We start from the raw sequence: 18911 nt of genomic DNA on the forward strand, positions 1-18911 counted from the left end.
AGGTTTGATAGACCCATTCGAGACGGATGCGAGCCGGATAAATTTTTATTCCCTTAGAAAGGCGGGACAATTTATTTGGGCATCCGCGACTCAGGTCAAGTCCATGGCCTAAGTCTGACTCCAAATCAAATGGCTCACCTGTCAGTTTCTGTCTTTGATGCACTTGAAAGATTCAACCCAGTAGTTCGCCCTGGACTTGTTTCTGTCACATTTCTGCCAATAATTAGTCGGGAAGAAGCGGTCTCGGCAAAAGCGTCCATCACTTCAAAGCGAAAAGACTTTCATAAGATGAAAAACGATACAAAAGAAGATGATTTCAACCCTCACGAAATCAATGGAGAATCTTCAAATTGCTGGTGCGGTAAAGAAGCAGTTGTTCTGCAGAATAACGGCGAGGAAATACCTAACTGGATCGTCGAAATCGAAGTGGTCCAGCACGAGGGATTTGAGACAGATATAGAGGACAGTATGACTGACGTTCCAAAGATGAAATATCATCTGAAATACGAAGACGAAGAAAAACAAGCGTTTTTAAGACACGATGCAGTTAATCGACGCATGTTTCCTTTTGATATTTCCAGGTAGAAAAATTTACGGCTCTATTTTGTATTGTCATCATTACTATAGGCACATAAATGATCAAGTGAGAAACCACTATGAAAAGATAAGAGATGACCTGAAGAAAGAACTACATGAAGAGCTGGCTAAGAAAGGCCTACCAAATAAGCTGGAGCATTTAGCACCAGTGGAAATCGAAGGAACCATGAGAAAACAATTGGGAAGGCCGATTCTCTCTGACGTTCAAAGAATGCTCTCTTAGACTGCTCTCATTGAATTTAACTTCACTGCTACTTGCTTTCTTACTTCCTTAAATTTCAATTTAATGAATCTAGCTTCCTTTTAAATTCAGAAAATGGAAAAAGAAAAAACAAATGATCGATACATCAAATTCGTAAAAAAATATCTAAAGACATCAGGCAGGCTAGAATCCCTCGATGAACTGAATAAAAGTCTCAAAAGGAAGGAATTGAAAGGTTGACTTTTCTTGAATGAAACTGTTTTACCCTTGTATTAAGTTGAAAGAAAGCCAGTTTCGCTGAGTTTTAAAATTCTGAAACCTCCTGAACGAAAGAAAGTCGACATAGAACCGGCAAAAATAGACAAGAAGCGAAAGAATAAAACGAAAGATAGTGTGAACGAAGAAAAAATTGTAGAAGTTCCCGATGATTTTAAAAAACTCGCTAAACACTTTGGGTTGCCAGAAGAACATCTCGATTTTTTCTACGAAAACAGGGATCATTTCCACTGGGAGTGTAAAGATAAAACATTCATCCACTGCAGTGAGACTGGCTGTAAATTTACGATCAAAGTGTCGAATGGGTGCCTCGTAAACCATGTTAAATCTGTTCACCATTACGTTGATATTCCATGCGGTAAGCCTGACTGTTCATTCATTGCATTTTCTCAGAAGAATCTCAATCTTCATCAAGCTGCTTTTCATGGGCACGGAAAGAAGCCTGATGCACACGGTAGTAATAACTGTCCTTATCCAACTTGCAAGGCATCTTTCCGGTTTCATTCTGCCCTTGAAACTCATATCAATATTCATGAGAATAGAGCCTTTTCCTGCAATTACTGTCTTTATCGAGGATCCACCAAATCAAACTTGGCTCATCATTTAAACACTCATTTTGATATTCGAACATATATCTGCGATATTTGTTCCAAATCTTTTACCCTTGAGAAAAACCTGAAGGAGCATAAGTTGTGTCTCCATGATGATGATAATGATTTCGAATGCTCTAATTGTGGATTCAGTGCACCGAAAATGTATATGATCAAAAAGCATAGACTTACCTGTAAAGAGCGCCTTAAACATTCAAGAATACTTTGACTGCAATTTCATGCTACTAAACTGCACTTATAGTTATCTTATCGGTCTGTTATTGATGTGTTTATAAAGTCATTAAGATGGTCAATCTTTCGGATATTCAAGAACTAAACAGAAAGGAGCTTCTGCGATGCCTTCGAAAGTTCGATTCGCCGATTTCCTTGATTTGGGATCCCAACCTGACCGCACCATTCACTCTCTTCAGCGACGTGAAACTGCTCCAAGAATACGGCGTCGAAAAAATGGTCGCTCTTCCAGAAAGCGGCCGACTCGCGGGATTCCAGACGAAATATGCAGTATTCCTGTGCTCAGATACAGTCTCGATAATCGAGCGCGTTGCAAATGTGACTCCTGCCCAGTCCAATACAGAGTATCATTTGATAATCGTCCCCAAGATCTCTGTTATCAATAAAAAGTTGCTCAGGGAAAAGACAGGATACAACAGTTAATGCTTTTTCAATCTGTTTTTATCGCAACTTGTTAATCCTTCTGGAAGGGATGCTATAACGATCAGACAGATAAGCCCGGAAAGATCGCTTCAGTAATTCCCTGCTTTATCGAGCTCTTCATGCTCAACACGAGTCTTATCACGCTCAACATTGTGAACTCTTATCGCAAACTGATCGACCGGGACCAGTGCTTGCCTTCGACCACTGCTCGGTCTCTCATGACTTTCCAGGTTCTTGAGCAATCCCAAATATGTTTTCCAAACTCGTTCAGGCTACTTTTGGCGTTTTTCCGAAAATACTCGCTTGTGGCAAAACCTCCTGCGCAACTGTTGACCTTCTCTTGAGCTCGAGAAAGGAGCTCATTCCTCAAGAAGATAAAATCTCGTCGCCTCAGTTTGCTACGCTGCTTTTAATCGACCGAAGCACGGATATAGTGAGCCCATTGCTCACCCCGACTTCGTACAATGCTTTGCTCGAACGCTTCCTCGAGGCGAAATGGAATAAAGTTCCGGTCAAACAAGCGGAAAAGCCGGATAAAACCGTGCACCTAACAAACGATCCGTTCTTCAATGAAATACGCAATGTCCATGTGAAGCACGCTGCACGCATCATTTCACAGAAACTAAGAACGTTGAAAAGCTCGTTCGACGAAAGCCACGGGAATATACTTCTCAATTATACACTTTTAAGTTTCAAAAATCAAATAACAAAAAGTACTACATAAAAGAATCGGTTTGATATTCCATTTTGAGGGAAAGTGCGAAATCCATCCAAGAATACAAAGACAGTGTTTTTTTTAAATTGCACAAAAAACGGGCTTCTTGGGGAGCGCTTATTCTCAGGCTACAGTAATGCTACAGAAGTGCCAAAGGGTGGAAAATGTAGCTAAGGGTCTAATCTAGTGCGTAAGGGGTTTGCCTAGCTCTAGAAATAACTAAATCATTGCGTAATCGACGCTCGAAGTTGACCTTCTCTAAAATTGGTGCGGAGGACCCGGAGGACTCTGTGGGAAACTTACTGGAAGAAAGAATGAGGGAAGAATACACGTAATTCGACGACTGTAAACTATACTTAAAAAATTTAATAAAAACCATAAGAAAACTAAAAATAAGGTCTAAATAAATTTTAACATGGAGGTGGGTGGGGTTGGGGACGCAACTGAGAATGATCAACTCAGGCTTCCCAGCCTTTGTCAAGCCCCTTAAATTTAATAATCAAGGGACGGGGCTGAAACGGCCCGAAGGGCCGTCAAGCCCCTTAAATTTAAAAATCAAGGGACGGGGCTGAAACGGCCCGAAGGGCCGTCAAGCCCCTTAAATTTAAAAATCAAGGGACGGGGCTGAAACGGCCCGAAGGGCCGTCAAGCCCCTAAATTTAAAAATCAAGGGACGGGGCTGAAACGGCCCGAAGGGCCGTCAAGCCCCTTAAATTTAAAAATCAAGGGACGGGGCTGAAACGGCCTAAAAAGGGCTTTAAAATGATGTATGACTCAAAATGTTTTGTTTAAAACTTCTTGGGGTCACCTGAGGTCATGTGACCCCAAATGACCTCTATCAAGTGTGAATGTCAATCATCTTTAAAAATTATTCAAAAATATATATCACTCATTATTAGGAAGCTTTTTATTTATATCGAGGTCATTTGGGGTCACATGACCTCAAGTGACCTCAGTCGAGAAAGAGGATGAAAAATGACGTCGATAGGTATACTTTTGATATCTGTAACCTTACTTACTGGAAAAAAACATGATATTTCCTATATTACGTAATATTACGTAATATCACGTGGGCTCTAGAATTTCTAAACCCCCTTACGCACTAGATTAGACCCTAAGCTACAGTTTAAGCCTTTTGGGGACATTCTACGGCGATCCTGCTCGGAGATAAAGGACTCCCCAGATTTTGTGCAATTTAAAAAAAACACTGTCAAAGCCTTCGTAGCTAGAATGCCTCAATTGAATAAAGAACGCGAAACCTTAAATAATCACAGCGACCTGGCAACTGAGATCTTGGACAAACTATCCACCCAACCAGTTGAGCTTGAGCACGCAGCGCTTGCAAATTCGCCAGAAGAAAGCATGGAACTCATTTGCTCTGGGGAAATTGAGGTGATCTTCTTTTAGCTTTTTCGATTCAACAAAATTCAAAGGTTCCTTTCGAAGAAGCGTTGAAAATTTTCGTTCTTCTTTGCTGGAGAAATAACGGACTGAGTCAAAAGTTTCTTGACGCTTATCGCGCCGATTTATTGAACATTTACGGGCACGATAGACTTTTGTGTTTTATGAAGGCCGCCCAGGAACTGGTGCCAAATCCATGTCAAGATTCGTTCCGGTACTGGAGCGCGGATTAACGAGTTATCAGAACAAGTTTTTGGCACCTCGATTACTAGTGTGGAATTTTGTACGCTCAGAGCGAAAAGAACGCACGCCTCGGGCGCGACATTTTCATCAAAGGACTCAAACTCAACGAGACAAATAACGACCTTTTCAACCCTTCGAATCAAAGCTTCGTCTTTGGCAACAAATGGACCCCGCTAGTTTCAAGACTCGTCCTCGAATCAAGCGCGGGAAGCTGGCGAAGAATCGACGAGCTCCTGAAGTCGACGAAGATCCCATTCAGGTGCTTTCCCAATCGTAAATTTTTCATAGAAAAGGACGAAAATGATCGATACGTCTTAGCCCCTTGGCGCACCGCCATTTTTCAGTTGACGTTGATCCCAATCCTTCTGATCCGTTTTTTTGTCTTCTAATATCGATATTTTGACACATGGCCCCTATTTAGAAAAATGGCCGATCACAATTCACACATGCTGTTTTTTGTACCTGAAAATTTCGTATATCAGTTACAGTCGAGTAATTTTTCGCGCGAATCGAAGCATTTCGAATTTCGCGCTCAATTGGCTTCGAATAATTTTGTAATTTGAAAACTTATTTTTATTTACGGCGATCAAAGAGGCATTTCTTGGAAACGAATCAATTTTATTTACAGAAATATTTCCACTGAACTTGTAGAACTCAAATTGTCAATTTGAAAGGATGAATAATTTATAAAACAGCTAGAATTTCGAGTTTTGTTCCAACAGCGTCTGTGTGGTATTTCATATCGTGAATTTTTCGTCGAAGGGTGGAGGAGAACTTTTTCTTGCAGCTTGTGCATTTCTTTGGCGATCCTTGGTTGGAGTCTTCTGATGAAGTGCTCAGATCGAGAGTCGAGTGGATCAATTGATGAGCCTCGAGTGCGCTTCTGTGATAGAAGCTTTTGTCACAAGACTTGCAAAAGTACTTCTCAGAAGTGTCGATTTCCGGAATCTCCACGATGCGCATGTTGCCAAAGGAACTCATTCGAGTCTCGATAAATCGTTTTTTTCGCATCTTTTCGTTGCTCTTTTCTTCGATGTTGATCTCTAGTCTATCAGGCGCAGAGTTCAGCCTAGTTCGTCGAGCTCTTGTCTGGGTAACCATGGTGTCTTTTTTCAAAGTTTCTGTTTTTGAGTATGTGTGTCTCTTGCCCCTTTACTCGCGCTGGTTTTATATTTTTTGTCGACAGCGCCCGCGTGGTGGCGCTCGATGATCCAGCTGGTGCGAGCGCGCGCTCCACGAAGGGCACAGCGTGAGCTAATTGGCGATCTGATACTAATTACTGGGTCACTACTAGCTACAAAAAGGTCATGCTTTGGCTTTACACCTCTGGTACGGGCTCCTACTGCGAATGTTCTATTTCTTCTTTCGGAGTCGATTTTACCCTTTTGTATCTGTAAGCCCATCATTTAGACAGGTTTTTATCCAAATATTGTGACTCTTATACGGATTCTTGCCAGAAGAATCCACCATTCGCGTCGTTTCCGTTTTTTAAATTTTTTCTTGCTGAATCCTGACATTTTTTTATGAGTTCAAAAGTTCAACCGCTTTGTCTAAAAATTTACAGTAACAAGAAAATCAGCACAATAGCACTCTGTGATTTCAAAAATTGCCTGATTAAATATAGCTAATCTCTCAAGAGGTCCAAATAAAGCTTCTAGTTCCGCCACTTCATAAATCCAAACGGAAATTCGCCCCGTATACTCACGATGCAGGTGACCCATTCTTATGATTTTTTGAAAAACTACAACGATTAAGCCGACTACTTCTTCCTATCCAGTTTACAGTTTCTGTGGGATTATTCGGGCTGGGAATTTCCTAATCTGATATCTACAAATTGCGGCTTTTATGCGCTCCGGGAAGCATAAAATTGAAATTTGCCAAGTTGAAACACTTCCAGCGAAACTACCGACCGGAAATCGGAAAAAGTCGCAAGAAATTTCACGACTCAAGTTCAAAAGAGAGAACCGTCTCAAACGACTCAACTGTTGATATTTCCAGGTCACCGTTTTGTCAAGCCCAATCGCGATCTGTTTATCTAGCCGTGGATTAGGGCTACTTCCAGGGGATATTTACGTTGAAAATGGTATCACTCAAATTTGATAAACACGAAAATCCCCGAACTTCATGGGTCAGTTAATTGGGCCAAAGAATAATTTCGGATTCGAAAGGCGTCACTTCCGGGCCTATAAAGGGTTGATGATTTATGACAGCTCGGTTTATTGATCCCATGCTCTACCATAAAAACGAACTCTTGACAGGTCATTTAAATTTATTGGTTGTTTTTTGAAGTTCCCTTTGAATTTTGCTGGCTTGAATTTCTAAGGTGCCTTAAATATACAACTCATTACGTGCCCTGGTTGACATCTTGTGATTGAGGCTAATGACTTTAGCATCGATCGCCAATATCCATACTACATGTCTTTGCATAATCCCCCAAGTTCTGTTACCCGTGGTGCTTCTCATGATTTCAGCTTCGTCTTCCTCATTCTTTTGCCAAAAGAAATCAATAAAAAAAGTTATACTTCAATGATACTCGAGGGCCAGATAGTTTTCTATAGCCACGTCTTAGCATGCTCGCTATTGATTTACTGTAATTACTCGATCTTTTCAGGGAGGAGCAACAAGATGTCGAAATTGCTGAGAATCAAAGGGCGACAGCGATTTTCGTGTTCATGATTGGTGGCATTACTGCTTCCGAAAGTAAGTATATACACTCAGTTTCGTAATGCGCATAAAATTCTAGTCGCTGCACTCAGCCACCTCAGCAACCAGCTGGGACGCGAAATCATTGTGGGTTGTACCGAGACGATCACCGGAAAATCGTTTATCTCTCAGATTGTCAACTAAGATTACAATCTATAATTCTGCATAACTCTGCTTTCACTTCATATTTTCTGTCAACTTCAGCGAAATTCTTCATTCTTCATTTCCACTACCGTTTTTACAATCAGCGCTTTCAGAATAAATACAGAATGCTCCGGCAAAGTAGAATCTGTCGACCCTTGATAAATCAATGCAGGAGATCCTCGGATACCCTCGCATCAAGTGTTGTTCCGATAATTGCTCTTGGTGGCGTCGGAGTTGGAGTTTATTACGCTTCTAAAGCAATTTTGCACGACAAGTACTACGGGCAATCAGCCGCAGTCGAGGTGATGAAAGACATCGCATTTCTAAACGACGATTTGGACATCAAACTCGACTCTCCAAAAATAGCATTTTCCGACATCAATGAGCTGGTCGACTATTACAGGAACAATCGAGAGCCGCGCCGCTCTTTTGATCCGCCTTTCAGCAAATATCAAGGTACTAAATTGCGGAACTAAGGGGAAAATTTGTATATTTAGAAAATGGTGTTGAATTTTGTCGCTCACAGTTTTACGTGAAAGGACCCAACGACTGCTCTTCCGGTAGAAAAGTCGCCCAGATTTATGCGGAAACGAAGATGACTGAAGACGGGCCAGAGATTTACTACGCCCAAGCGGATATTTTTGACGTTGAGTCTGTCATTAAGGGTAGCCCTCGTCAAATTTCAAAACCTATTCTTATTGCCGATAATAGACCTGTTGAAAAGAATGATGAATAAAGGTCAATAATTTCTTTTCTGAATTTGCATGATTTAGAATGGTCATAAAACTTGTTCGACGATCTATATCGGGTTTGCCCCAACTCCGAGTCGATGGTACTCGGTTGGTGCGAGAGCCATATCCTCTTTATTCAAAATACACCCTTCTAGCGGGATCAGCTGCGCTTGGAGGACTTTTTGCTGCAGGAACTTATCTTTATCCACAGTTCCCAAGACATCCTTACACAGACTTACTTAAGGTTGAACGCAGCAGTTTTCAGTTTCAAAACTTCTTTCAGGACGTTAGCTACAGAGGCCTTCTTGTAACAGGATCATTAACCCTCGCATTTCCCGTTCTTCTTGTTGTCTACAGAAGAAGATCGTATTGGATCTACCGAGGAGCTCCTCAATATGTTGCGACGCTCTTTGGTTTACTAGGAAACGGTCGGAATCAATAGTACTCTTCCTTGATTTCAGAATAATTTCGATTTCAAAATAGCATATTTCAAATATGTCGAATTATTTCCAAATGAAATTACTGGTGATTTACTGGCTCAAGGCATGTTTCAAAAGATAATTGCGTTGTTTTTATTCTTCGTAATATTTTAAACACGAAAAAAAGCTTTTGGTACGACGTCAGCTGCAACAATGAGCGCTCTTTTGTCTCCTCTGGCGAAGGATGGTTGGTTTATGACCGCGATTTCGAGCAGTTTGCTGGTATTTTTCCAATCTATTCATCGAAAATATTACTTTCTTTAGGTCTTCACACTAACGTGGGCGCTATCAAAAGGCTATTATCATAATATTCTTTACGAAAGCAAAGCCGCTAAGTGGCAGAGAGAGCTAGAAATGAAGAATCTACAAGCGAAAAGTAATATTGAAGGATCTTCAAGTTGTTAATTAATTTAAAAATCCTGAAAAGAAGTTAGCGAAATCCTCATTTATAGAATGGCAGATGAGAAATCGGTCAAGCCAGAAAAGTCCTTTGGTGATAAAAGTCTTCTTCACAAAATCGGTTTTATATGGATGGCGATTGCGTTAATATGCGTCCCTATTTGGTGGAATAGTACAAGTGTCGAACGAAAGCCAATTTCATATGATAAAATTAACCAGCTATATGACCAAACTTCTGGAATTCCAGAGCGGGAAAGGTATCCCATCGACGAGTCTATTTTTTATAACGGATTAAAATAGCCTGATGACGCTATCGGACAACTACGATATCCTCTTATCTCTTGTTCTGCCCGACGTAAACGCCGATTGGAATATCGAAACTCACATAAACATCCTCGAGGACTGGTGCGCCAAAATGAAGCCATTCGCAAATTTCTCTGTGACGACGCAGGTCATTTACCATCCCGGAAAGCTGCATCCGACCAAGTATTTTTACCAGAGAACTGTTTGGTCCAAGGCTGTTCTGTCGACAGTTATCAACAACTTAGAAGGTCGGCTTCAGAGCAACCAGAATCCAAATTCAAAACTTGTCCAGGCGGTTGTGTTTGTGACAAACCGGAGGATTGTTTTAGAGGTATTTAATCTCATCACTTGAGACCAATTTTAAATAATTCAAAAGGATAAGAAGAATTCCGCGATTTTACCCGACTGGGGTATCTTCCAGTTTCTCTCGCTCGATGAACAGAATATTGAAGGAAAAGTCCTGGACACCGAGCAAATGCTAGAAAATGTCGTTTCAGAACTAGAGATTATTTTCGGCGATGTGACGGAAGAATCAAAAGGCTTGATGATTGAAAAGTTTATCAAGTCGTCTGGAAAGGCACTGAACAGTCTTTCGAAACTCGTCTCGCAGGTGAAGGTATGTTTTTTATTTGTTTTCTTGACTTTGCATATTTAATTTCCATTTCAGAACATGGTGATCAACACGCGAGTGTCAGAAAACATCGAAGAAGCCGCCACTTGTGGGCTTCAAGCGCTCGAATCAGAAAGAGAACTCGATGAACGTCTTTCACTTGCCCGAAAGTCCTTTCGAATGTCTGAAGGCGCGTTTTTCGACCCTTCCCTTCTCGAACTTCTTTATTTCCCCGAAGATCAAAAATTCGCCATTTACATTCCTTTCTTTCTGCCTCTCGCTCTACCAATCCTTTCTCGCTTCAAACGAGCCGTTGTGTACTTCAAAAACCAAAACTCTGCCGCTTCAAAAGTCAAATCTGACTAAACTTGTATAACTATTTTTATTGAATTTTGATGTTGATTCAAACGCTTCAGAATAATAATGGCTGTCCATACTTACAATGTTGCCATGACCTGCGGAGGATGCAGCGGAGCTGTTACTCGAATCTTGACCAAGCAACTTGGCGAAGGCGAAAAATTCGATGTTTGTTCCCAAGTCACTAAAATAGCAGTAAATAATTCTTTCAGGTGAATCTCGAAGCAAAGACTGTGAAAGTCCAGACTGCCCGGTCCGCCGATGAGATCAAAGAAATCATCGCCAAGTGCGGAAAAGCCACTACCTTCGTGAGCACCGACGATGCCGCGTCTCTTTAGAAAAATCTTTTTTTTCTGTGCAATAAGACTACAAGTCTTCTAAATGATTGAAACTCCCATTGATTCATTATTCTACTTATGCCTTACACAGTTATTAACCCGTTAACAGGCGCGAGGCCCTGTCAGGGCCTTTTGGCCTTTGGAGCGCGATAAAATGGTCTAGGCTCTATTTTTCACGAAAAAATTTTATATTTCTGTGAAATTCAATCGATTCTCTATCCGTGTGTTTGATTCCGGAAAGAATTGGCCAGAAATTAAAAAAATGAGAGGCGAAAGAAAAATTTCAATCGGCGAAAAAAAGGGAAAGCGTAATACAATGCGCTCGCGTTTTCCCTTTTTTTTGAATCTCAGCGCCGAAATTGACGTAACTTCAACCTCAATTTTTACCCACTAAACGAGTCAGGAAAAGACTAAATCAAAAAATAGAGGAAAGATTAGACGCTTGTGAATCATCTTGTCTTCTCAGAAATGATTTTCTTAAACCCAATTACTCAGAAAACGCCAAAATGTGCGAGGCCCTCTCACGGCCTCGCGGCCGTTAACCCCTAATATTCAGTGCCTAGTTAACGGGTTAACCGTCCTTTAGCATGTGTTCTTGATTAAATCATAAATTCTCCCGGTGAAAAAGCATTCAAAATTTCACAATTGCTAGAATGGAAAACTCAGAGCGTCTATCAGAAGCAGTTGAGCAAGCAAAACTAGAGCAGCAAGTTGTGATTGAAAAATTAAACTCGAAGTTAAAAGAATATGAAGCGCTCGATAATCTCTTGTCGACTTTCACGGACAAAAGAGTTCACGAAGCAATGATTCCTATTTCAAAAAGTAAGGGGTATCGAGGTGCATCATTAAATGACCATGTTCAGTCGCGTTTTGCCCAGGAAGATTTGTAAATACAAACGATATAACTGCGTATCTTGGAGCGGAGCACTTCGCGGTCGTTTCATGCAAAACTGCTAGAAAACTCGTTTCACATCGAAAAGGGATGATAGACGAACAGATTCTAAAGCAGAAACAAGCAGCGGATCTTGTCAGTCAGCGAACAGACAGCTTGAAGAACATCGAAGAGGATCTCATAAAAGAAGAATTGACCGAAGATGACGAAAAACTGGCAAAGACCTTTAGCGATCGGAAAGCTAGGAAGACTGACGAGGAGATTATGGAAGAAATCGCCGAAAAATTAAAGTAAGATTTATAGCTATAAAGTCTCTGATTATTTTGTAGGCGAACAAAATTGCGATCAGATGAAGAAATCTGGAGTGAAATCAGCGGCTCTTCCGGAACAGAAAGAAAGAAAAACGAGACTCTAAAGACAGAAAGTAAACCTGCTCCAAAACAAATCAAAATTGAAGAGATCTCCGATGAAATTATTTCCCCAGAGCTAGAAAAGAAAGAAGAGCTTCCAAAACATAACGTCCACTTCGATTTTGACGAAAAAGCTTCATCATCGTCCGATTCTGATCCGGAGCCACCCCTCTCCCTCAAGTTCAAATTTACAAACACGGATGTTTCTCCGAAGTTCTCCGATAATATGGAGTACAAGACCCCCTGGGATATTTTAAATAATCACAAGAAAAGGAAGCAACATGGAATTTTGAAAGCAAAGTCTTCAGTTGAAAATACTCTTCCCTTGCAAGCTGGGTCTTCAGGTAACTAAAGATTCTGAGTAAAAGATTAATGAGTATCATTAGGAATGTTCCCGACGCAGATTCCGAGAATCCCACCGAAGAGACAGAATACAGCTTTTGGAGATGATATTCTTGAACGAAACGTCTCGTCCCAAACATGTAAACCTCCAACAAAATCCAAAGGCAGTCTTTTCAAGCAAAGACGATTGCGTTCATGATCTTCTTGATAGTTTTTTTGTGCTTCGATGCTGCCGTGTGAAATAAATAAGTGAAAAACCAAGTACAGTCAGTAGGTTTATTAGAATAAATATCGATATATGTGCTGGGAAATGAGTCCAGTCATTAATTGCAGAGAGCACATATCTTTTTTGCACATAGAATTTTTGGGTGAGTGAGCGAACGTAAGGCGGTACAAGCTTTTATCAACCTAAAACATTTTGCTAGTTTGCTGCGTTAAATTTTAAATTTAGCCTAGTCCATGCGACGCCTTGATCTTACCGATAATATTTCCGTCGTTGCCACTCTCAGGGCGGATTCTCATCGTTGTCTTCGCAAATGAGTAGTATTTCCCACGGGCTAAATAGATTTCAGGGAATAAATCCTTCTCTTTTCTTACCTGATTGCCAAAAGACTCCGTCATGTACACCGGTGTACTTTCCATTGTGATAAACGCCGTTTAAATTTGAGCTACCACAGGCACTAAACCACCAGCCAGACTTTAGCCAGTATCCACAGCTGTACTTTGAGTGCCTAAAAATTATAGAATGCTCACTTCTATAGCCTCATACCTATCATTATCCTGATCAGGCGTTGAGAATCCTACGTTGTTCCGATAGAAGCTATTTCCGGCGTTGCCTCGGACGTATTCTGCCTGTCGGACGGCATAATTCAAGCTTTCTCCGGTGATGGAAAAGCTAGAAAAATTATTGCAAGTTCCCTAAATATCACCTACTTTTTGTATACAGCGGTGTAAGTGCGTCCATCAGTATCTTCCATTATGATTTCTAAGAGCATCGGTTTGTTCATTGTCAACCGGTAAATTGCTTCAAGGCCCAGCCACAGCTCACCGCCGCTCAACTAGAGAATATCTTTATTTACTTGTTTCTCTCCTTTTTCATTACTGTTCCGAAGCCATTTTTGTAATCGTTCCATCCTCTGGTAAAGTTTGTTTCGCCATCCACTCGGCGCTGGATTATTATCCAGCCTTTTCCCTTTATAAATTCGCAGCGAACAGTCAGCGCCTTATAAAAATAATAATTTCAGACTTTTTTCTATTCTTACCCTTCCACGAACGTCGCGGATTCCACTCATATCATATTTTCCGTCTACTGCATTAGGCCCGTCAAAGGCGCTACAGTCGGTCGCGTCAGTCTTTTTCGTGACCGGCTTCGATTTAGCAATTTGATACAACTCCCTTTCGAATTGCTCAGGCATACTGATATCCGAGCGACTAGGCGAAGATTGATAGTTGTCTTGGTCGTTCCGGCGGTAAGACGACGGCTAAAGACGGTTGATTGGATATTGATTTTTATAAATACCTGTGGTTGTTTTTTATATCCTGCCATTTCATTCACAATCATATCCTTTCTTGGGATTAGAACTTTTTGACTTCTAATTAATTTTTGAGCTCTAAGACTTTCCTTCATTGTGCTGTGGATGGTGTTTACGCCGTCCATCATCTCCTCGAGAATTCGCTTCTTTTTCTCCATTACATCTACCATGTATGCATATTTCTGATACATATTGTCTATCTCCCCAATTTTCGGCTTTAGGCTTTCTCAAGAAAGGATCAAACATATTTCGCCTTCCAATACTCGCTGTTCTCATTATTTGATCCGTTATCTAATGTTCTACTGACACGACTTAGCTTCTTTTCTTGCTCTTCAGTTCTTTCTTCAAGCCTCCTAGAATCCATGTCTACTGCGCCAAGCTCATTAATGATCTTGTAACTCGTCTCATCTTGTTCTGTCTTCACGCGATTTACCATATCGATCGTGCTAAAGACGCAGATAATTTATGTGACTCGCGACAAATTTAATTTTTACCTTCTAAGTTGGCCCTCTAAATGAACAATTCTGTCCGGAATGTTTGCCAGAATCTCCTGGCATAAACGCTTTTGCTCAAAATTTCCAACAGGAAAGTTTGTCGTGCAGAAATCGGTCATCTCAACGGACCGTTCAAATGGGTTTTTGTAAGTCTTTGGTCTGTTGTAATTAAGTTCTTCTGTAAAGAGTGGTATCGGGATCGGCTGAGTTGTCGTCGTTCTCTTCGTTGTGGTGGTCCTCCTGGTTGTTGTAATTACTTGAGCAGGTCGAGGGGTAGTGTTTGGAGGCTGATACATGTTTTGAGCGGCGGGAGGATTATTTGACGAGTAGGAATTGTAATTGGTGTTGCTTGGCTAATTTAATACCGTCAGTTTCAAAAAGCTGTTTTCGCTGACCTGTTGTTGATAGTACCCATAATTATTTTGGCTTCCATAAGACGATTGACTGCTTGAGTAACTGTTGGACAAAGAACTGCTTGAAGAGGATGATCCGTAATTGTTCGACACGTTTCTAGGAGTTATTACGTAATTACCGTTGGTGACAACGGCCCTGTATCTACCTGTCTTTATTAGGTCGACGGTATATGTTGCCCTTGTTAGAGACAAGTTCAATCTTCAATGGGTTCTTGACCACAATTCCCTGATTGAATCTGTAGCTTTCAAGAACTTTGTTGAAGTTGATCGCATTCGTGAGATCATTTTTCCTGTGATACAAAATCACTCTTTGTTGATGGCTCCGCTCAGTAGGGTCGGATGAGTAGCGATTGTACACAAATATTGGCGCTTTTACTTTTTCTTCGTAACTATAAAAATGATAGAGAAAAGAAAATTATAAATTTTTAGTTAACTTACGGGTCATTTTGCGCTAGAATCTGTCCAATAAGGAACAGAATTAAAAATTTCCTTCTTTTCATATCTGCACTCTCAATTTATCGAATTTCGCATATTCCCTTCTCGCTGCTCTTGTGAAATGAAGTCACACATTCGAAACCTGGAGCGTTTGATTAAGTCAAATTGATTGATTAAAACATTGATTAAAATTATTATTGGCATAAGTTAATTAAGCTCGCTACAAATCTTCCTTACTTTGGACACGCGTTTTAATTGCTAGGATCTCCGCTGATGAAGAGATTCTCTCCAGATCATCATTTATTTTATATTTGTGTCTAGCTACGCTCAATTATCAGCCTAACTCAGCATTTTCCAGTTGATTTCGCTGCTTCTTCCTTGTTTTCATTATATTCTTTCTAGATCACGAGAAAATTGATATTGTTTCTGTGAAATCGGGCCGGGCCGAGTTCAGTTTGGGCTTTGGCATTGCTCGCAATTCGCAACAGTAGCCTGACATGAGCCGCTCCCTGTGCTGGAAGTACTGGGATCATGTCAGCAACTGTTGGCATACAGTCCCTTGGCACTACGTAGAGCAGCTTCAGCTTCAAGGCAATGATTTTCAATCTGAAATACTTGCTGAAAATGAATATGCAATTTTAAAAATCTATCAAAAGATCACGATGACATCCAGGGACAGCCCCGTCAAAGCTCAAAGAGCAGTTATCAGGAATTTGTCCCATGCGACGAATATCCCAATCTAACTGTCGTCGACTTGATGGAAAATTCACTTCTTCAAAGACCACACCGCCTGGGTCTGAAGAATGAATACGAGAGCGCTGAAGGTACTTTCCGTGTAAACAAATTCAAATGACATTGCCCATCGGTAATGATAATGGCGATAATGTCAATTTTTGACTTTGGGAGAACTTACAAACTTCGAAAGAAATGTAGTTTGTTAGTGTTAAAAAATGAGAGAACGAATTACCATTCGGGTCTTTATTCCGCAAGTGCAGAATGGTAATGTACAGTTATTTATCGATGACAGTTTTCGAAAGTTCGCCACTTGAAGCTCGAAGTGTTTACACGATAATAGTGCCGTGCTATTCGTAAATGACAGGCGGTCTTTAAAAAAATGCTCTCGCAGAGGGCCCTTATAATAATTTCAGAGTACCGAGAGGGCCGCGAGCCGATGCCGACGCCAGTCACGAGAAAGAGCATCCTCGAAATCAACGAGGAACTGTTGGCAGAAAAGTACGATCATCGTCAAGTGGCACAAACCGTCGATCCTCAGAAATGTAAATCTCACTCTGTTTTAGACGTCCAGGAAAGCCGGATACAATTATGCATGACGATCTTTCGTAAGACAACCCTCTAGTTTTAGAGCTAACGCGACTAACACTCACACCTCGAATCAGAACGTAGAAAGATATTTATCCGATTACTCTGATTACAAAACGCTACAACAGTAGAGCCAGTTCCGCAAAATCACAGACGAATGAGCTCAAAGAACTGCGCAAGGAACTTTCCGAGCCCATTATCAAAGCAGATTTCAGCGAGAGCCTGAACCAGCCGCAGCTTATTTGGCTTCCCCAAAAACGGAGAAAGGAGAAGCGAAGTTTGGCTGATCTGGCGATGAATAAGAAGAAATTGACAAACATCTCTCTGTTGGATAATTTCAAGCCACCCGAAGGTAGGTTTCCGTGATATTTGGCAGTCAAAAAAATTTATTAGGAACGGTTATAAAAATGACGAACCCAATCACACGACATTCGCGATGGATTGATCCGGAGCTCAAACGACTCGGGTACAAAGTCGAACCGATTCAAGGAACCAAGGTTCGACCACCGACCCAATTGGAGAACTTTCAATGCACTCCAATCAAAGCATATCCATCCTTTGATGATGATGACAGCCTTGCTAGTCGACCGATGACCCCAGTTGGTATCTTACGCTTCAAACCCGAATTGCATTTTTCATCTTTATTTTAGAAATTCAACGACTACGACTTTTGCCATCGCCTATCGTCCGCAAATGCATGGATGATGCTCTTCGGCTCGGGGTTCTGGATCAAGACGACACGAGTATGATCATGAATAGAATTCGAAAAGATGAATACGAGGGAACACCAAGCAGAGGCAACACTCCAGAGCAAGGCAAAAAGGGCAGAAATATGAAAGATCTCGATATGAAAAACCCTCAGCGACTTATTTCGCCACTGAAATATCAACGCCAGCCAAGAAACTCTGGCGATCCGATTTATAAGATTGACAACAAAGAAGTTATTAAACCGAAGTGGAATCGACAGCCTATTGCTTACAGACGTAAGCTTACCTATGTTAAATATTTATTTACCCTTCTTATAGCCGATCACAAGACAGAACCAATAGTACCACTCCACCTCGAAATTCCATTCTTCCGCGAGAGTCGCGATCGACGACTTCAGAATCGAATGCAAAACTGGGAGCGCTCTCTCCGCGAAACATCAAGAGAACCGAAGGCACATCAACGCGCTCGCCAGCAGCAGCAGCATAATCAACTTCCATACGGACAATATGAACGGTCGCTTTATGCTCAAGAAGAATTCTCCCGCAGAGGTATAAATTTATACTCAAGTCAAAAGCTCATTATCCTAGGCGTCGATTACCCGAGACTCCACATGCATGGAGATCTGTGCGACGAGTCAAGCCAGCACACTGGGCCTCTATCCGCTCGACCGGAAGCGCCTCCATCATCTCCCTGTCGCGCAATGTTCAATTCTTGATTGCCACTTTCTGCCACAGATATATACTTTTATTTTTATACAAATATACTATCTATTTTTCTAAAGTCAACCGCATTCATATTGTTAAAAATGCAGAACATGCCGGGCACCCTTTTTATAAATGCCACGAAAGAATGGGTAGATTGTTCACAAAACCGGTGGTGCCATTTTGCATCTTCAACGCAACTTTTCACACCACCGATAGCAGAAAATCTGCGATTCATCAATTGCGCATAAGCAAAAGGTTATACTCGTCATGGGGTCTATATTACTGGAGATTTCATGTTTAGCAATTACTGGAGTTGACTCAGCAAAAATAAAGAAGAGAAGTAGTCCTCCTTGATTTCAATTATCGACGGCAAGTAAGACCAGGTCAGTTCTTCTTACGTAAATTCATTTAAGAGCCGCTAGTCGGATCAGCGGTGTTTTGTCAGAGACAGAAAGTTAGAAATCTCCGTCTACAAAAAGTGATCCTCTTCAAAGTCCTTCCCGACCGAGTTGGCATTTTGAAACTCATTTTTGGGTTGATTTTAACGTCCACTCACATCTCGCTCAAGAAAGATGCGTTTTCGTCTTGTCTAGCAAAGTAGTACACGAGCGGCTGGTAACCAATCTATCGTAACAAATCTTTAGCCGTCGATTTATCCGTGACCTCGCCTGAACAAACACTGTATGCTCTCGTCCGTCGTCCTAATACCACATGATATCGAGATTAGCTGCTGCTCGAGTGGGCATTGCGGGCGTTTCCGTTCTCTCAGCTGATAATTAGATTAATTAGCAGACGGACTTTTTGAGCGGCCCAAATAACAAAAACACTCTTTTCCCACTTGAAAGTGCTTCAAAGCATAATTTCCATTACGTGCTAAGCAGGAAATCAGTTTCGTCTT

At 41.2% G+C, this 18911-nt stretch overlaps 10 protein-coding genes across 11 annotated transcripts; 8 read left to right on the forward strand and 2 right to left on the reverse strand.

The window, feature by feature from the left end:
• The first annotated feature begins 65 nt into the window (after window positions 1-65).
• LOC145704535 (uncharacterized) lies at window positions 66-879 on the forward strand. The gene is made up of 2 exons (XM_081781990.1): window positions 66-581; window positions 628-879. Exons 1-2 carry the CDS (start codon window positions 130-132, stop codon window positions 818-820), a joined length of 645 nt encoding a protein of 214 aa, XP_081638116.1. The 5' UTR covers window positions 66-129; the 3' UTR covers window positions 821-879.
• Window positions 880-913: 34 nt separating this feature from the next.
• On the forward strand, window positions 914-1944 carry LOC145704532 (zinc finger Y-chromosomal protein-like). The gene is made up of 2 exons (XM_081781987.1): window positions 914-1034; window positions 1077-1944. Exons 1-2 carry the CDS (start codon window positions 914-916, stop codon window positions 1892-1894), a joined length of 939 nt encoding a protein of 312 aa, XP_081638113.1. The 3' UTR covers window positions 1895-1944.
• Window positions 1945-4703: 2759 nt separating this feature from the next.
• Window positions 4704-8283, forward strand: LOC145702287 (uncharacterized). Its single transcript, XM_081779506.1, has 4 exons — window positions 4704-4958; window positions 7311-7399; window positions 7443-8002; window positions 8044-8283. The coding sequence occupies exons 3-4, from the start codon at window positions 7672-7674 to the stop codon at window positions 8280-8282; spliced, it is 570 nt and encodes a 189-aa protein (XP_081635632.1). The 5' UTR covers window positions 4704-4958; window positions 7311-7399; window positions 7443-7671; the 3' UTR covers window position 8283.
• Window positions 8284-9183: 900 nt separating this feature from the next.
• On the forward strand, window positions 9184-10451 carry LOC145702794 (GPI-anchor transamidase component PIGS-like). The gene is made up of 4 exons (XM_081780062.1): window positions 9184-9412; window positions 9456-9789; window positions 9835-10074; window positions 10126-10451. The coding sequence occupies exons 1-4, from the start codon at window positions 9210-9212 to the stop codon at window positions 10432-10434; spliced, it is 1086 nt and encodes a 361-aa protein (XP_081636188.1). The 5' UTR covers window positions 9184-9209; the 3' UTR covers window positions 10435-10451.
• A 36-nt stretch (window positions 10452-10487) lies between these two features.
• LOC145704542 (copper transport protein ATOX1-like) lies at window positions 10488-10780 on the forward strand. The gene is made up of 2 exons (XM_081781997.1): window positions 10488-10593; window positions 10638-10780. The coding sequence occupies exons 1-2, from the start codon at window positions 10492-10494 to the stop codon at window positions 10761-10763; spliced, it is 228 nt and encodes a 75-aa protein (XP_081638123.1). The 5' UTR covers window positions 10488-10491; the 3' UTR covers window positions 10764-10780.
• Window positions 10781-11383: 603 nt separating this feature from the next.
• On the forward strand, window positions 11384-12668 carry LOC145704529 (uncharacterized). The gene is made up of 4 exons (XM_081781982.1): window positions 11384-11585; window positions 11627-11945; window positions 11985-12409; window positions 12452-12668. Exons 1-4 carry the CDS (start codon window positions 11417-11419, stop codon window positions 12604-12606), a joined length of 1068 nt encoding a protein of 355 aa, XP_081638108.1. The 5' UTR covers window positions 11384-11416; the 3' UTR covers window positions 12607-12668.
• An 11-nt stretch (window positions 12669-12679) lies between these two features.
• LOC145704530 (fibroleukin-like) lies at window positions 12680-14165 on the reverse strand. 2 transcript variants are annotated; one of them, XM_081781984.1, is made up of 8 exons: window positions 13927-14165; window positions 13670-13888; window positions 13510-13629; window positions 13341-13465; window positions 13177-13302; window positions 13005-13138; window positions 12887-12964; window positions 12680-12815 (listed from the first exon to the last, which is right to left on the reverse strand). In XM_081781984.1, the coding sequence occupies exons 1-8, from the start codon at window positions 14128-14130 to the stop codon at window positions 12811-12813; spliced, it is 1011 nt and encodes a 336-aa protein (XP_081638110.1). In that variant the 5' UTR covers window positions 14131-14165; the 3' UTR covers window positions 12680-12810. The 2 variants fall into 2 exon arrangements, with proteins under 2 accessions (XP_081638110.1, XP_081638109.1); XM_081781983.1 differs by having other exon boundaries at window positions 12680-12964.
• A 12-nt stretch (window positions 14166-14177) lies between these two features.
• LOC145701987 (uncharacterized) lies at window positions 14178-15527 on the reverse strand. Its single transcript, XM_081779200.1, has 5 exons — window positions 15285-15527; window positions 14993-15235; window positions 14829-14943; window positions 14434-14786; window positions 14178-14385 (listed from the first exon to the last, which is right to left on the reverse strand). Exons 1-5 carry the CDS (start codon window positions 15344-15346, stop codon window positions 14178-14180), a joined length of 981 nt encoding a protein of 326 aa, XP_081635326.1. The 5' UTR covers window positions 15347-15527.
• A 160-nt stretch (window positions 15528-15687) lies between these two features.
• Window positions 15688-16653, forward strand: LOC145704541 (uncharacterized). Its single transcript, XM_081781995.1, has 3 exons — window positions 15688-15872; window positions 15938-16105; window positions 16430-16653. The coding sequence occupies exons 1-3, from the start codon at window positions 15779-15781 to the stop codon at window positions 16636-16638; spliced, it is 471 nt and encodes a 156-aa protein (XP_081638121.1). The 5' UTR covers window positions 15688-15778; the 3' UTR covers window positions 16639-16653.
• Window positions 16654-16679: 26 nt separating this feature from the next.
• LOC145704531 (uncharacterized) lies at window positions 16680-18083 on the forward strand. The gene is made up of 5 exons (XM_081781986.1): window positions 16680-16953; window positions 16995-17204; window positions 17252-17584; window positions 17627-17857; window positions 17897-18083. The coding sequence occupies exons 1-5, from the start codon at window positions 16896-16898 to the stop codon at window positions 18022-18024; spliced, it is 960 nt and encodes a 319-aa protein (XP_081638112.1). The 5' UTR covers window positions 16680-16895; the 3' UTR covers window positions 18025-18083.
• Window positions 18084-18911: the final 828 nt, after the last annotated feature.

Source organism: Oikopleura dioica, chromosome PAR (assembly GCF_907165135.1).
Source record: "Oikopleura dioica chromosome PAR, OKI2018_I68_1.0, whole genome shotgun sequence".
In the NCBI taxonomy this organism is placed as follows: domain Eukaryota; kingdom Metazoa; phylum Chordata; class Appendicularia; order Copelata; family Oikopleuridae; genus Oikopleura; species Oikopleura dioica.

Bases quoted from the DNA above. Each gene is read 5' to 3' on its own strand.
- LOC145704541 (XM_081781995.1), top strand. From the start codon at position 15,779: ATGAGCCGCTCCCTGTGCTGGAAGTACTGGGATCATGTCAGCAACTGT. The intron at 15,873-15,937 runs GCAATGATTTTC...ATCTATCAAAAG, and splicing joins AGAGCAGCTTCAGCTTCAAG to ATCACGATGACATCCAGGGA. The intron at 16,106-16,429 runs GTACTTTCCGTG...TAATAATTTCAG, and splicing joins TGAATACGAGAGCGCTGAAG to AGTACCGAGAGGGCCGCGAG.
- LOC145702287 (XM_081779506.1), top strand. From the start codon at position 7,672: ATGCTCCGGCAAAGTAGAATCTGTCGACCCTTGATAAATCAATGCAGG. The intron at 8,003-8,043 runs GTACTAAATTGC...TTGTATATTTAG, and splicing joins GCCTTTCAGCAAATATCAAG to AAAATGGTGTTGAATTTTGT.
- LOC145704535 (XM_081781990.1), top strand. From the start codon at position 130: ATGGCTCACCTGTCAGTTTCTGTCTTTGATGCACTTGAAAGATTCAAC. The intron at 582-627 runs GTAGAAAAATTT...TCATTACTATAG, and splicing joins TTTCCTTTTGATATTTCCAG to GCACATAAATGATCAAGTGA.
- LOC145702794 (XM_081780062.1), top strand. From the start codon at position 9,210: ATGGCAGATGAGAAATCGGTCAAGCCAGAAAAGTCCTTTGGTGATAAA. The intron at 9,413-9,455 runs GTATCCCATCGA...GGATTAAAATAG, and splicing joins GGAATTCCAGAGCGGGAAAG to CCTGATGACGCTATCGGACA. The intron at 9,790-9,834 runs GTATTTAATCTC...ATAATTCAAAAG, and splicing joins ACCGGAGGATTGTTTTAGAG to GATAAGAAGAATTCCGCGAT.
- LOC145701987 (XM_081779200.1), bottom strand. From the start codon at position 15,346: ATGAAAAGAAGGAAATTTTTAATTCTGTTCCTTATTGGACAGATTCTA. The intron at 14,944-14,992 runs GTAGATACAGGG...AATAACTCCTAG, and splicing joins CGTCGACCTAATAAAGACAG to AAACGTGTCGAACAATTACG. The intron at 14,787-14,828 runs GTCAGCGAAAAC...GTATTAAATTAG, and splicing joins ATGGGTACTATCAACAACAG to CCAAGCAACACCAATTACAA.
- LOC145704530 (XM_081781983.1), bottom strand. From the start codon at position 14,130: ATGTATCAGAAATATGCATACATGGTAGATGTAATGGAGAAAAAGAAG. The intron at 13,303-13,340 runs GTAGGTGATATT...TAATTTTTCTAG, and splicing joins TACACCGCTGTATACAAAAA to CTTTTCCATCACCGGAGAAA. The intron at 12,965-13,004 runs GTAAGAAAAGAG...AAATCTATTTAG, and splicing joins CGGAGTCTTTTGGCAATCAG to CCCGTGGGAAATACTACTCA.
- LOC145704531 (XM_081781986.1), top strand. From the start codon at position 16,896: ATGAATAAGAAGAAATTGACAAACATCTCTCTGTTGGATAATTTCAAG. The intron at 17,585-17,626 runs GTAAGCTTACCT...CCCTTCTTATAG, and splicing joins ACAGCCTATTGCTTACAGAC to CCGATCACAAGACAGAACCA. The intron at 17,858-17,896 runs GTATAAATTTAT...TCATTATCCTAG, and splicing joins AGAAGAATTCTCCCGCAGAG to GCGTCGATTACCCGAGACTC.
- LOC145704532 (XM_081781987.1), top strand. From the start codon at position 914: ATGGAAAAAGAAAAAACAAATGATCGATACATCAAATTCGTAAAAAAA. The intron at 1,035-1,076 runs GTTGACTTTTCT...CCTTGTATTAAG, and splicing joins CAAAAGGAAGGAATTGAAAG to TTGAAAGAAAGCCAGTTTCG.
- LOC145704529 (XM_081781982.1), top strand. From the start codon at position 11,417: ATGGAAAACTCAGAGCGTCTATCAGAAGCAGTTGAGCAAGCAAAACTA. The intron at 11,586-11,626 runs GTAAGGGGTATC...GACCATGTTCAG, and splicing joins AATGATTCCTATTTCAAAAA to TCGCGTTTTGCCCAGGAAGA. The intron at 11,946-11,984 runs GTAAGATTTATA...ATTATTTTGTAG, and splicing joins GAAATCGCCGAAAAATTAAA to GCGAACAAAATTGCGATCAG.
- LOC145704542 (XM_081781997.1), top strand. From the start codon at position 10,492: ATGGCTGTCCATACTTACAATGTTGCCATGACCTGCGGAGGATGCAGC. The intron at 10,594-10,637 runs GTTTGTTCCCAA...TAATTCTTTCAG, and splicing joins GCGAAGGCGAAAAATTCGAT to GTGAATCTCGAAGCAAAGAC.